At 36.7% G+C, this 14,605-nt stretch overlaps 1 protein-coding gene across 1 annotated transcript; it reads right to left on the bottom strand.

Moving 5' to 3' along the window:
• Positions 1-769: 769 nt before the first annotated feature.
• On the bottom strand, positions 770-12,432 carry LOC127961353 (multiple PDZ domain protein-like). Its single transcript, XM_052560438.1, has 8 exons — positions 11,850-12,432; positions 9,774-9,876; positions 8,328-8,489; positions 7,580-7,666; positions 7,413-7,495; positions 5,278-6,711; positions 3,204-3,371; positions 770-1,190 (listed from the first exon to the last, which is right to left on the bottom strand). The coding sequence occupies exons 6-8, from the start codon at positions 5,386-5,388 to the stop codon at positions 1,050-1,052; spliced, it is 420 nt and encodes a 139-aa protein (XP_052416398.1). The 5' UTR covers positions 5,389-6,711; positions 7,413-7,495; positions 7,580-7,666; positions 8,328-8,489; positions 9,774-9,876; positions 11,850-12,432; the 3' UTR covers positions 770-1,049.
• Between the last annotated feature and the right edge of the window lie 2,173 nt (positions 12,433-14,605).

The following is a 14,605-nucleotide window of genomic DNA, read 5'->3' on the forward strand; positions in this document are numbered from 1 at the left end:
AAATGCACTTTAATTTGCAATCTTCTAGATCAAGAATTGGAGTCCATTAACACCTGTGACAGTAAAGCCGAGTGTGGATCTAAAGCAGACTCATGAACACAAGATTTCCCTCAGCTGAAATCTTCTTATCCTAATAGCGAACACTTGCAAAACAGACGGCTTTGAATCGCTGCTCCGGGATAAAAGCAGCCCAAATCCACATCATAATCATTAGTGAAATCAGTGACTGGGGAAAACCTCTCATCACATCACCTGCTGCATGTATACAGAGTAATGTTCCTATTCGAAAGAGCTCACGTTACCTTTGCACTTGAAAAAAAAAAAAAAAAAAAAGAAGGTTTATTGTAAAATGGATTTTAAATTAGGTTTTAATCATTTTTTTTTTCTGTTTATATTATATTAAAGTTGATAGTACTTTAGTTGACCATTAATTCAATGCATTTTAAATAATTGAGACATGACTGTCAATCAATAATAAAACTAAATCATTGCACTTTTTTTTGTAGCATCTATGATTAAAATGTGTAAAATGTGTAATATATTTTCACACTGAACTTGAATTAACACTGAATTAATGTAGAAACAAATATTTTTGTAGAAAAATGGGTTTATATTATAATATAATTACATTTCTGTACACTGGCATCTTTTAAATAAGTACTATAAATGAAAGCAAAAACCACAGATACAAATACTGATGCTGATGCCTCTCTTAAATGGATTATATATATATATATATAATATACAATATAAAATATACATTTTCTATTCTAAACATTGACAGATTAACATCACAGTAAATGTAATCTGAACTGAAGTTACATATAACTTAAAAAATACGTATACCTCTTAAAAATGACATATACATGTGTACTTAAGTCCTTCTAAAGTTAAACTAATTGGATTAAATATAAATTTAAACTATAATACATTTTTATTTTTATTGCAATTAACATGCAGTTAAGTGTCTGAAAACATTACATTCTGGTCACACTTAAGTCTATTCTTTTAGAGTATATTATTTCCGTAATAAGTATTCTTTTAAAAGCCTAGTAAAGTGTGCTTCTGTGTGTGGAACACGTTGTGGTGCTCAGACCAAGACTGAAGGTGTCCTTGACCACAGTGACGGTCCTCTCGAAGCTGCTCCCCGCCGCGCCGGCGTTTAGTTCATCTGGAGGAAAATCCTCCTCCTGAGAGGAGAAAAGGTCAGAATCCTCATCAAAGACTGAAGTCAAGGACAGCGAGTGAAGAAAGAGGTCAGCAGCATGAGCGGGATTCTATTCTATTATAATGAAGTTATTCTGAGCAGGTTCAGTTTAATGCCAGCAGCACGATTTGGGGGAAAAAGGAACTGTAATTGGTTGATCAAATTTAAAAATGTAAAAAATATATTATTATTATTAACAATATAGAAACGACAGACATGTCACTGTTATGACAGATATATATATATATATATAATTATAAAAAAATATATATTTTTTGGAGATTCATTTTATGGTAAAGAGCTGCAATAATAAAGAAATAAAATTACACTATTAATAAATATTGGGGGTAATGTTTTTTTTTTTGGTGAATTATTCATTTAATTGCAATTTCTTTGTTACATTTAGAGTAATTTATTATTTATGTAAATTAATAATAATAATAATGGTTAGCACGGCTTGTGTTCCCGAATTCACATTCGACTTCTCAACTCACAGATCATGCAAAGTAGAGTCCATGACACCGAGAACACAGACAATGAGCCGCTCTCGTGTAAATCAACACAGTGCTGCGGTTCACAATAAAACACACAGCGCGTATATTTCATTCATTAAACCCAAGCCTTATTGTGATTTTGGTTTTGTGTCCATGGAGAGATAATACATGAAAGATTATGTTCAAGGAAAACTTCTGTGGGTAAGAATCTCCACTGATTTATATCTACAATAAGAGTCAAATCAGATGCAGATGATCTCCTGAAAACAGCAGCGTTAATGACCTGCTGAAGCACAATAATGGAAGAGAGCAATTTGTGTCGAGACAGGGGAGCGTGTTTGTGTATGTAGCCATGATTCATACAGCTGTAATCGAGTTGGCTTGCACAGAATGATTCAAGAGGGACCGAATCACTCGCCTATGAATCTGAGCAGAGGCCTCCCAGAGCAGAAGCCATACAAACACAAATAAACACACAATTGATGGGACTCCACACAATATAGTGGCAAATTCCAGCACAGAGAGCGAGCGGCTGGCCCGTGGCACGCTGGTCTGGAGCACTGCGAGTCAATGGGGCTGTTCAGATGACACGCATCAGCCGTTTATTTAGGAAATAAACGGGTGAGATTTTTCTAGGATCAGTTTTTCCCCTCATTATTACCTTCCACTGTTCTCCCTCACAGTTGTGCTCTATTACTTGAATGGCTTTTTTATGTCAAAAAACGTAATTCTTTCCTTCTCAAGACCTCAAGAACTGTTACATGAGTGGAAAAGAAATGCATTTCATTTTAGAAAGAAAATTTTTCAAAATCTGTAATTACATCTATTACAGTATCAATGAAATAAAAGCCCGCTTAAGTGACTTAAAGAGAGACACTTTCATGACTGTTTCTGAACACACTTAAGTAAACTTTTAAAAAGTGACCTTTGTATTAATGTCAAATCAACTTTTAATTTAAGGTACATTAAAATACACATCATGTTTTAATAATCTTTTGTTGTGTTTTAAAGAAGTACACTTATTTAATATGTTGAGTAACATACTTAAGCACATGCAAAGTACTTGATTATCATTTTAACTTTTAGTGTTATTCGATATTATATTTAAATGGTTTAATATACAGTATTTTAAGTGTACTAATTTGCAACTACATCATTCTAAATTTAAAGACATGACACACGTTTCAATAGAGATTATATTAAAGTATATTTTAGTTTATCATAAATTCTTGTCAGTACATTCAGCAGTATTTTAACCATATTTCAAATACAATCGAAGTAGTTATGAAATGACATGCATTATGAACTAATGATGTATTCAAGTGGGTCAGAAACACTTCTGTTATTAAAATATGCTTCTTTTTCACAAGGGCAGTGAAAGATAAAACAGAGGTGACTAAATCTGTGTATTTGATTGGTCAGTGTAAGCCAAGTGTAAGATGTAATTTGATTGGGCCTGAAATGTGTATGTTTGAATCTGATTGGTTGCTGACTCTGTTCACCTTCTGTGTGGAGGCGGGGTCACTCATCAGATAGGTCAGATCAGCGCTGCTGTGTTCAGCAATCATCGACTGCAGCACCTCTTCCTCTTCCTCCTCCTCCTCCCCCTCCTCCAGAAAATGATGCTCAAATGCCTTTTCATCAGACAGCTCCAAATCACTGCAGTCGATCTGGACATAACATCAGGGGAATTATAGTTTTCTTAAGGCAAAAAGAAGAAGAAGAAAAAAAATAATCATTTCACATAGTTTGATAGAATAATCCCTCAAAAATCATCATGAACTCCAAATTTATAACATTTTCAATAATGCCAGTAGGTGGTGCTAAATGTCACAATGATTATGTCATCGAGCCATTCATTCATTTGCACTTCGTGTGATATCTTCGCTCTGGCAGTACTTTTGATGTCACACACCGATCGATCTGTGCAGAGCCAAGTCCAACACAACTAATGATTCATCAAATTCATTCAAATGTGGATTAAGAAACGAAATGCTGCTGTGTGTTGCTCAGAGACGAATACTTCTGCTTTGTCTCTATATTTTCATTGGGAAAACACTGTGTCTGAAATAAAACAATATTAATGTCTTACTGAACTGTTGTATAATATCAGTATCACATTTGCACTTCGAGCCATTCATTCATTTGATTCATTCAGGAGCGAAGTAGGACTCAAAACAAAGTTCCTTTACGTTCTTCGTTTAGAGGTAAAGCAAAGTTTAAATAAGTGTGCAGTGGTATACTGTTAGCAAAAATCCTGTGAAACTCTGATGAAAGCAACATTTAAATACATATGTAAATATGTCCTGTGCGTTTTCTTCTCATCAACTAAATAAACACAACAAAAATTGAGAAACTGACAAGGATTTCTTTTTAAAAAGAAGTGGTTCTGAATGGCTCTGGCAGTACTTTTGATGTCACACAGCGATTGATCTGTGTAGAGCCAAGTCCAACACAACTAATGATTCATCAAATTCATTCAAATGTGGATTAAGAAACGAAATGCTGCTGTGTGTTGCTCAGAGACCCATACTTCTGCTTTGTCTCTTTATTTTCATTGGCAAAATTGAACAAAATTGACAACACTGTGTCTGAAATAACACAATATTAATGTCTTACTGAACTGTTGTATAAGATCAGTATCATATTTGCACTTCGTGTGATAAGATAAGATAAGATCAGATAAGAGACTTATAACACATCATAACTATGAGAAATATAATCCATTATAAAAGTGACATTCAGCCAAGTATTGGTGACCCATACTCAGAATTCGTGCTCTGCATTTAACCCATCCGAGGTGCACACACAGAGCAGTGAACACACACACACACACACACACACACACCCCCGAAGCAGTGGGCAGTCATATATGCTGCGGCGCCCGGGGAGCAGTTGGGGGTTCGATGCCTTGCTCAAGGGCACCTAAGTCGTGGTATTGAAGGTGGAGAGAGAGCTGTTCATGCACTCCCCCCACCTACAATTCCTGCCGGCCCGAAACTCGAACTCACAACCTTTCGATTGCGAGTCCAACTCTCTAACCATTAGGCCTTTCTAATGCTTTCTCCGTTTTTCTTTCTCCGCTTCTTGGAAGTGAGTCATTTGAACCATAAGAGGTGGTGTTACCCTATCGCACTTGAGAGAGCAGAACAAAAGTGTTAGGCACGCTCAGACAGTCTAAGGGCCTCTCGTGAGATTAAATCTTCAGAAAAAAAGGCCTGATAAGATGACCTGCACAGCACTTGACAACCCACCACACTCGCTCCAAACCTCAAGACTCGGAGGAGAAAAAGAAGCAAAGATGCCAAAATGTGCACACAATCCCAGAATAACAGCCTTGAAAAGTTGAAGATGTTAAGATAAACTACAGCCCCTGAGAGCTCTTCACAAAGATACAGACATGCTCCTCCAAGAAGATTTCATTTCCTGAGGCCTTAAAGGACTACAGACCCGCATCATGAAAAATTAAAAGAACCTGTGAAAGGAATCCTGTTACTGCAGCCACGGGTTTCAATAAAACAAAATCATCTAGAAAAAAAAAAAAAAAAAAAAAAACTAGAGCCTAGTATTTCTTACGGGCAGGGGTTTGGCCACTCCGATGCGGACGGTGCCAAGGTCCGCTCCCTTCAGAGCCTGCACTGCTTCCTCCAAACTGGCGCTTCCCAGGTTGATGTTGTTGACATACATGTCAACTAACTCTCATTAATTTGCATCTGCATGTCGACTAACTTGTGTTAATTTTCAACTACATGTCAACTTAATCCAATTAATTTGCAACTAATATGTCAACTAACTCACATTAAAGCTGCAGTCCATAAGTTTTGCCGTTTTGTCACCATTTCTATTTGAAACCTGCATTTGTTGTTATTTGTGGAATTATCTTCCTTGCGTGGGTTGTGACCAGTTTGGCTCCAGCATTCAGATGAATCTATTGTTTTGAGGAGTATGTATGGCTGTCAGTTCACACACCAGAGTGAATACCGTACTTAGGAAACACAGATTCTAGCATAAGTTTAGGAATATATGACCCAAATAGAAATTTTCACTAAATAGTGTCATCTGAACACTAAGTAACAAGTCTGCCACTTTTGTTCTGACAAACTGAAGAAAAAAACATTACAATTAATTGTGCTACAATGGTGATTGAATCTAACGATTGGCTAAGTAACAAATATAACATCAAACCCCAAATTATTGTTACTGTTACTTCTGTTTTATACTTTTTCTCAAATTGTACATGTTAAAAACATCAGCATTGTGTGACTATTAGTATGTAGCTTTTCATGTAGATTTAAATTTCTTCAATTCATTATTCCAGCTGCTATGAGAAAAGGCTATAAATTATATGGCAGCTGCAGCATCCTCACACACAATAGCCTACTAGCCAGGACTCAGTCTTTATGATTACAGATGTGACGTCTGAAACAGGAAGTTCTTTCAGAATGTCAACAACCTCTGTATGAGTCTCTCCTCTGAGGGGAATGCCATTCACCTGAACAAACACACCCAGACTTATACATTTGAAACTGTTTTCATTGATAATAATCAGAAATGTTTCTTGAGCAGCAAATCAGCATTTTAGAATTATTTCTGAAGATCATGTGACACTGAAGACTAATGATGCTGAAAATACAGCTTTGACCACAGCAATCAATTACATTTTACAATATATTTACATAGAAAACAGATATTTTTAAATGTATGATAATATTTCATGATAAAACTGTTTCCACTGTATTTTTTTGATCAAATAAATGCAGTCTTGCTTTGCAGAAGAGACTTCTTATTGGACCACATTTCTATATCAATTTGATTAGTTTGATGCATGTTGGTGGTAGGTTGTTTCAGACAGATGTGTTTTATCTCTAGCAGTTCGTCTCCACTACAGATTTGTCCTGATCGCCCGACAGGTCCCTCAGGAAGCACTGAGTGGAGGATGTGACGACCGGCACACACGTCCAGACTGATCCCTAAACCACTGTTCTCACTGAACTTCTCCACTTGAGCCACCTGAACACACATGAACACACAATCACAGACTTTAAAAATCCCTCATTCACTAGCATTATTCAATATTACAATTCAAGTTGTAGAGTATCAGAGTGAATCAGACAGTTTAAGATCAGTTTAAGATCAGATTGGTGTTGAACAACCCAAAGAGTCCAATTCCACAAAGAGGCGCAGGATAACAAGACAATATCATAAATCTTTCCAGATCCCAGTGCTAGCCAGTCTGAAGCAAGCCTTTGTTTTTCAGTTTATTAACTTGAACATCAACCTGAATTAAATTTCACAAGGGCTGGCTGGTTAAGCACACATAATAAAAATCATCCACCTTTTTTATCTTTGAACTGCCATGGCAGAAATGTGACCCAGTCACTCCTCATTTACATAATAACAAAAACTACATATAAAGTTTTTTGGTTTGCCAACAATATTTGGGACCACAAACGAATGACAAATCATACACATAATTACCAAGTTATTTAAAAATAGAGAAAAATCTGCATAGTGGAAAACTGGGATTTCATGAAAATTATTTTCACTCAAACTGCTAGCAAATTTCACAAATAATTACAAAGAAATGCCAAAGTACACATTGTATAAAAAAAAAATATTTTTTAATGTTTAGAATTTTTTTTTTTTTACAGAGTTCTTGGGTGACTAAAAGTTCTTCTACTTAGAAGATGAAGCGTAAAGGGGTTACTTACAAAGACTTGGCTGCAGGCGCCGAGTTCATTCTTCCACTTCTGCATGAGCTGCTGTTCCTGCTCAGAGCACAGCTTCACAGGACCTGAGAGAGACAGGACAGCATTACCCGGCGCTCTCTGCGAGTCGATTCGCTTATATCAGTGGTGAAATGGCAAACGTCTCTGACTGTTAGGTCTTTCTGGAGCTCTGATGAGTGAAGCGGTGACAGACTACGGTGTGGCGTTTTCCTCTGGAGTGAGAAACACTGTCTCATCTAGACAGAAAAACACAGGGGCTTCAGGGATGTGCGAGTCTCTCTTTATATAATAACTGGCTTCATGGCACTGTGATGAAAGGATGAGTGAGATTTTGACTCTAAATATGGTGCGGCGGCTGACACATGCACACAAAGGATCTACCGAACTAAAGTTAGATCTCAGCTCCGGCTTAATGTTTCTGTTGTAATATCTTCAAGTATTCTCTCTGTCTTCAGGATAAGATTTAAAAGAGACCCTTGGATTTTCTCAAACACGCAGAACACAAGACAGTAAGGAATATCTATAAATAAAAAACTATAAATATTAAATGAAAAAGAAATGTTGCATTTGCAACTAACTGAAATAAATTCAATTCACTTCAAAATATGCTGTATCAAAATATATTAATAGAACGTTGACCGGAAGGAAAAGGTGTGGTAGTAAAAGGTATCAAAGCAACAGGGATGACCAGGGCCTTAAAAAGATTGTCAGGAAAAGCTTATTCAAGAATTTGGGAGAGCTTCACGAGGAGTGGACTGAAGCTGGAGTCAGCGCATCAAGAGTCACCACACTCAGATGTCTTCAGGAAAAGAGCTACAGCTGTCACATTCCTAGAGCCAAGCCACTCCTGAACTAGAAAAAAAATAATAAAATAAAATAACCTTAGGAGCATCTCACCTGGGGTAAGGAGGAAAAGAACTTGACTGTTACTCAGTGGCCCACAGTTCTCTTTTCAGATGAAAGAAAATGTAGCATTTTATTTGGAAATCAAAGTCTGGAGTCTGGAGGAAGAATGGAGAGGCACAGAATCCATGCTGCTTGAAGTCCAGTGTAAAGTTTCTGAAAGTCAGAGATGATTTAGGTGCCATGACGTCAGCTGGTGTTGGTTCAAAGTCAATGCAGCCATCTACCAGGAGATTTTGGAGTACTTTATTCTACCATCATTAGCAGTGCCACAAACTGATCGCCTCCAAGCCACACCGCACTTAAGCAGTAATTCACACAAAAGAGCACCAACCAAGTATTGAGTGCATCATTAAGCCTGCCTTGGAGATCTTGAACATTTCTGTTTTGTAAATCTTTTTTTAACTGATCTTTTCAGAAAATAATTACATTTTTTGAGATACTGAATTTTAAATTTTCCTAAGCTACAAGTCGTAACCATCAGAATAAAAACAAAAAACTCTTGAAACATTTCAGTTTGTGTGCAATGAATCTAGAATATAAGAAAGTTTGCTTTTTTTCAATTAAATTACAAAAAAATAAAGACCTTTTCCTTAATATTCACATTTTTTAAGATGCACCTGTAAATGAATATTCAACAAGCCACATCTGAGTTATCATTCATGTCCAGCACAAATATTAAATGCTGAAGTTTAAAACTTCAGACTGAGCATGAGAAATAATTGAAGTGATGCTTGCCTTACGGAACACCATTAATATAACTATACAATTACTAGTGCTGTCAAACGATTAATCATGATTAATCACATCCAAAATCAAAGATTTTGTTTACATAGTATATGTATGTGTACGGTTTATATTTATTATCTATATATAAAAACACACACATGCATGTATATATTTAAGAAAAATATGTTATATTTGCATAATGAACACATATTATAAAAATAAATATATATTTTATATAAATTCTATAAATATAAATAAATACATGTAAATATTTTACAAATATATGCATGTCTGTGTATTTATATATATATATATATATACATAATAAATGTATAGGCCATGACTTCATAAGCATAAATTACTCCCAACTGCTCCGGGTTTGTGTTCACAGTGTGTGTGTGTGTGTGTGTGTGTGTGTGTGTGTGTGTGTGTGTTCACTGCTGTGTGTGTGCACTTTGGATGGGTTAAATGTAGAGCAGAAATTCTATGGGTCACCATTACTTGACTGTATTTCACTTTACTTTCACTTTACTTTCACTTTCAATATACACAGTACACACACATATACAGTATTATGTAAACGAAACTTTTATTTTGGATGCGATTAATCGCTATTAATTGTTTGACAGCACTTATAATAACCATTAGTCTGTTTAGTCTGCACATCAGATCTGCTTATTCATATAACTGACAGTCTGATATACAGCTCACCTGATGTTTTGTCCCCCACATACCCCGCGATGGTGATGCCGAAACCCTGAGCATTCTTCATCAAGCTCACACCGAAAGCATCCTGTTCCTCTTCCTCAAAACCCTGACAGCAGACACAAACACAGATTATTACACAATAACAAGGACATTGACATAACCATCGTTTGAAATGGTTTGAAACAAACTAATACCACAAAACATAATTCATCATGTCTATTGCTAATTCTCAAGTGCTGTTGTTTTACTACCATGTCATTAAAGATCGGCAGCCAGTTGCAACAAACTCATTAGGGTAAGAAAACATTCCCTTGTAATTATTATTCCTAGCTTAATGGGTTTGTCGCACTGGCCTCAGGCTTTCGTTAGACTGACATTGAGGACATAATGCAATGATTAGTAATTAAAATAATATTCTCAAGAAGACATTTAGGGCCCTATCTTGCACCCAGCGCAATTGACTTTGTACACCGACGCATGTGTCATTCCTATTTTGCACCCACGCAAAGCGCGTTTTTCCCTCCACAGAAGCACGTCGCTAAACTAGTGAATGAACTTGCGCTCCCTGGGCGGTTCAGCGCAAAAAAGGAGGCGTGTTCCGGCGCAAACAATCCCTGGTGCTATTTTGCTGTTCCATTAATCAATTGTGCCACTGACCAGAAAAAACCTAGTCTAAAGTCAGTGGCGCGTTGCGCGTTGTTCATTATGCTATTTTAAGGGCGCATGCTTGACCATAATGTATAGCGTGCACAACGCGCATACACTTTGCTCATGTAATCTACACAGATGCTACAGTTATTTTTGCAAATCATAAATTGTTATACTAAAAAAATATTAACACATGAGATGACGGAAATCATTGTGAAATCTTGCTTACAAATTATTCAGGCTAATTGTAGTAATTAAGGATCAGACCTGTTTGCCCGATAGTGGCAAGACATATATGTATATAAGGACATCTGACAAATTGGTTTGTCCGTCAAGAACCAGGAAAAAAAAAAAAATCGATGAAACAATTGTGGCTATTTCCTCCCACGCCTGTTTAACCGACGCTATTTTGGGTGGGTTTCTCCCATCCCCATACAACACAACTTCTCTGTCTTTCACTGCTCTTACAAGAACATCAGTCTTCTCGGCTGTGAACCGCTCCTGGCGTGCGCCTGGTAAATACGCCATAATAATAGCAATCCATAATGGAACTTGCGCACCTGCTTTTAAAGGGAATGTTGGATGACGCTCCGATTGGTTTATTTCACGTTACGCCCAAACCACACCTATGAATAATGAAGCTACTTCAGACCAACCCATTTTAGATTTGCGCCGGGCGCAAGAGCCATTTATCCCGCCGGGAAAATAGCAACAGCGCCGAGACCAGCCCACAAAGTTACTTGCGCTTCGCGCTTTGACACTTGCGTTTCAGATCGTTAAAATAGGGCCCTTAATGTTATTAGAGAAAGGCAATATAAAAAAAAACAAAAAAAAAACACCTGCTATATTTCCTAATAAATTGCAACTTTTCATATTAGAATTTGGGCATAGCAAGACATGGCAAAAATTGCAACATCCATTCAAACCAAAGTATAGTAGATAAATGAATGGAAATCCACTCTTATATTCACTTAATTCTGCTATTCTGATAAAAAAAATAATAATATGATATCTATATTGATAAACAGATCTTTCTGGTCCTCGAATGTGATAAGATTCAAGTGTTAAAGGATTGGATTTGTTTCTTACAAACACACAGCTTTTGTCTTTTCTAGATGTTAATTGGTGGACAGGAATGGTATGGATAACTTGTGGATTATTGTTATGTTTTCATCAACTGTTTGGACTCTCATTCTGATGGCACCCATTCACCCATTCACTGCAATCGATGGAATTCTACATTTCTTCAAATCTGATGAAGAAACAAACTCATCTACAGTACAATCTTGGATGACCTGAGGGTGCTTACATTTTCAGCACATTTTCATTTTTGGGTGAACTGTTCATTGAAGACTGCATGGTTATAAGTCAATGCAGTCGATCTCAAAAGAGCAAAATGTGTTCAGCAATGTGGCACATGTGCAGCTGAACCTGTTGCTCAGTGACGGTCGGCAGGGTGGCAGGAGCGTCATCAGCCGTACCGCAACTGAGGAGGAGTCGGACTCTGTTTCCACATTGTTTCAAAACTTGAGCAACCTGCTCACTGCTCAGACCAAACAAATCTGTATCACCGATCCGCAGGAAGTGATCCCCACAAGCGACCATCCTAGAACCAGTGAGAGAGACTTTGAACTTCTGTTATTTTCATAAACAGATTTTATGATGTTCTTCTGGGGTGGTGCTGGCACAGTGGATAAAACGCATGCCTTTGGTGTGAGAGACCTGGGTTCGAATCCACTGTAAGACACCTATGTGTCCCGGAGCAAGACCCCTAGTTGCTCCAGAGGCGTGTGACCTCTGACATATATAGCAATTGTAAGCCGCTTTGGATAAAAGCGTCAGCTAAATGTAAATGTTTTTATTCCTGGGTTGAATTGACTTCAGTTTTGTTTTTTTAGGGCTGTCAGGTGAAATGTCAGGCTAATTAATTAGATGATATGCTGATTAACTAAACCAATTAATCACAAATTAAATGCAGATCGATTTTAACTGAGCAATTACCCCACAAAGGATCATTTGAAGTCATTGTGTTAAATGAGAAAAGCATTGAATAGACATTACAAAAAGTAGCTTTAGAAAGAAACATTTTGATTCAACATTGCATAAATAATCATAGTAATATGGTATTAATGCTTTGTTAATTGAATATTGAAATATGAAATTAATAATAAAAAAATTATACTCTAAATATGAAACGTTTAAATGCCAGTCTTAATGAGTGAGTGAGTCATTCAACCAATTCATTCAAATCGCTGATTCATTCAGAAACGAGTCTTTATGAATGAGTCACTGAATCATTCGCTCACTCTGTTTAAAATATGTGGATTCATTCAGTTACAAAACAGTGCTGTGTTTAGCTCATAGACGCACATCATTTCTGGTGCTGGCTTTGTACATAACTATTGAAATTGAGAAAAAAAAAAAGATAAACAATATTAACAATATTGTATAAACGTAACCATACTAACTTCTTGTTTATTGAACTATTCCATAAAATCAGTATCACATTTGCAATTGTGCAGATATTCAGGAAAAATAGAACTCTTGCTTTTGTGATATTGCTAAACTATATCATATGACATAAATATGAGACAAAAACCCATAAAGGGGCTTTTTTAACTCATATCTCAAATTTTAGGGGGATATAATTGCATTTATAGCCTACATCACACAGTCAGTCATCCTGCATCAAGTTTGTCAGTAACTGTGACACACAGATGACGCTTTATTTCAAATTAATTGCACCAAATGAAATTGACTGTCCTAAAGACCACCAATGTCCAGAAAGACCACCAATGGTAACAGAACAGTGCATAAAAATGTCAAAAGTGCACTTACCTGGTCAGCGATACCTCCAGGCAGAATGTTTTTGACGATAACGCCGGTGGTTTTACCACCAACAATCCCGAAGCCCAAACCGGTTCCATCGTTCACCAGTTCGATCATCTCCACCAGCTCGATCGAGTCCAGTGGGTCTATAATTGCACATATATATAAAAGCATGTTAAAACGCAAGTTCATGATTTTTGCATTCATGGCGGATTGATCGGTTTCTGAAAAATACTAGTTAGAAATGTAACAGTTATTATTGCCAGCTAACATCAGATTGCCATAAATCCAGTGGATGTTGCTGCTGCACGCAACCAGCTAACAAAACATGTTCTAGTATCATTTTGCTAAAGTTCCCATTAAGTTATGAAAACATTTCAGAATATTTCTGAACACTCCCTGAACATTCAAAAGATGCAATTGACATTGCAAAACATTCGGGGAACATTTTGTTGTACATTTTTGCAACATTATGAGAATGTTACTTTTGAATGTTGTCTGAACATTCCGAAACAAGTAGTAACATTTAAAAATGAATGTTCTACTGACATAGCTGGAGGAACATTTGTTGCTAATGCTCTGAGAATGTTCCGTGTTAGCTGGGACCAAAAAACAACTTGTGACGCAGTCAGCCCTATGCGAGCACGACCCCTGTTCTACCTCTTTGGAAAACATCTCACTAATAATACATGTTGTTCAAGTGACCATAAAATGGCAGTCAGTTGACTGTTGTATTCATCACTCAAGTCCTAATCCGTACATCCAGCATGCACAAAGCATGGATAAACTACAACAGGTAAACACAGTGCTGGATCTCAGTCTTTTAGTTTGTGCTTCTTCTGTTGATCCATGAACATCACTTCACATTATTTGTAGCACCTGTCATTTAATAATCACACTAGGCTTTGAGCTTTGTTACTTTTAATAGGAAACAAAGTATCAGCTTTCAAATTCTGTCAATTCTGTCAACAATACTGTATAATGTGGCTAATAGATCACTGTAGCACCAGTTTTTTCAGTTTCATTCATCGGTCAAGCGCATCCTGATTTTTTCGATTTCAGCCCACAATTTTCATTTTGGTTAAATATAGTATAAAGATGTCCGAAAAACGATGGCATGGCAACAAAATCAGGTCAAAATTCTTTTGGAGTTCGAAACAGCTTGCCAGTTTGAAGTCCCATTACTCTGTGGTGGTTAGATAATAGGTATGCTTTGGGCCTTATTAGTAAAAATTTTGAGCGAGCAGGGTGGGGCACCTCAAATCTCAACACATTAAAGACACCTTTTTAAAATAAAGACTATTATTGTTTTTTACTCTTAACAACTTTGAGTGCTTTATCCTGTTCACAGATTTTAG

This window comes from Carassius gibelio, chromosome B7 (genome assembly GCF_023724105.1).
Source record: "Carassius gibelio isolate Cgi1373 ecotype wild population from Czech Republic chromosome B7, carGib1.2-hapl.c, whole genome shotgun sequence".
In the NCBI taxonomy this organism is placed as follows: Eukaryota; Metazoa; Chordata; class Actinopteri; order Cypriniformes; family Cyprinidae; genus Carassius; species Carassius gibelio.

Bases quoted from the DNA above. Each gene is read 5' to 3' on its own strand.
- LOC127961353 (XM_052560438.1), bottom strand. From the start codon at position 5,388: ATGTATGTCAACAACATCAACCTGGGAAGCGCCAGTTTGGAGGAAGCA. The intron at 3,372-5,277 runs GTAAGAAATACT...TGTTATGTCCAG, and splicing joins GAGTGGCCAAACCCCTGCCC to ATCGACTGCAGTGATTTGGA. The intron at 1,191-3,203 runs GTGAACAGAGTC...TTCTCCTCTCAG, and splicing joins ACCCCGCCTCCACACAGAAG to GAGGAGGATTTTCCTCCAGA.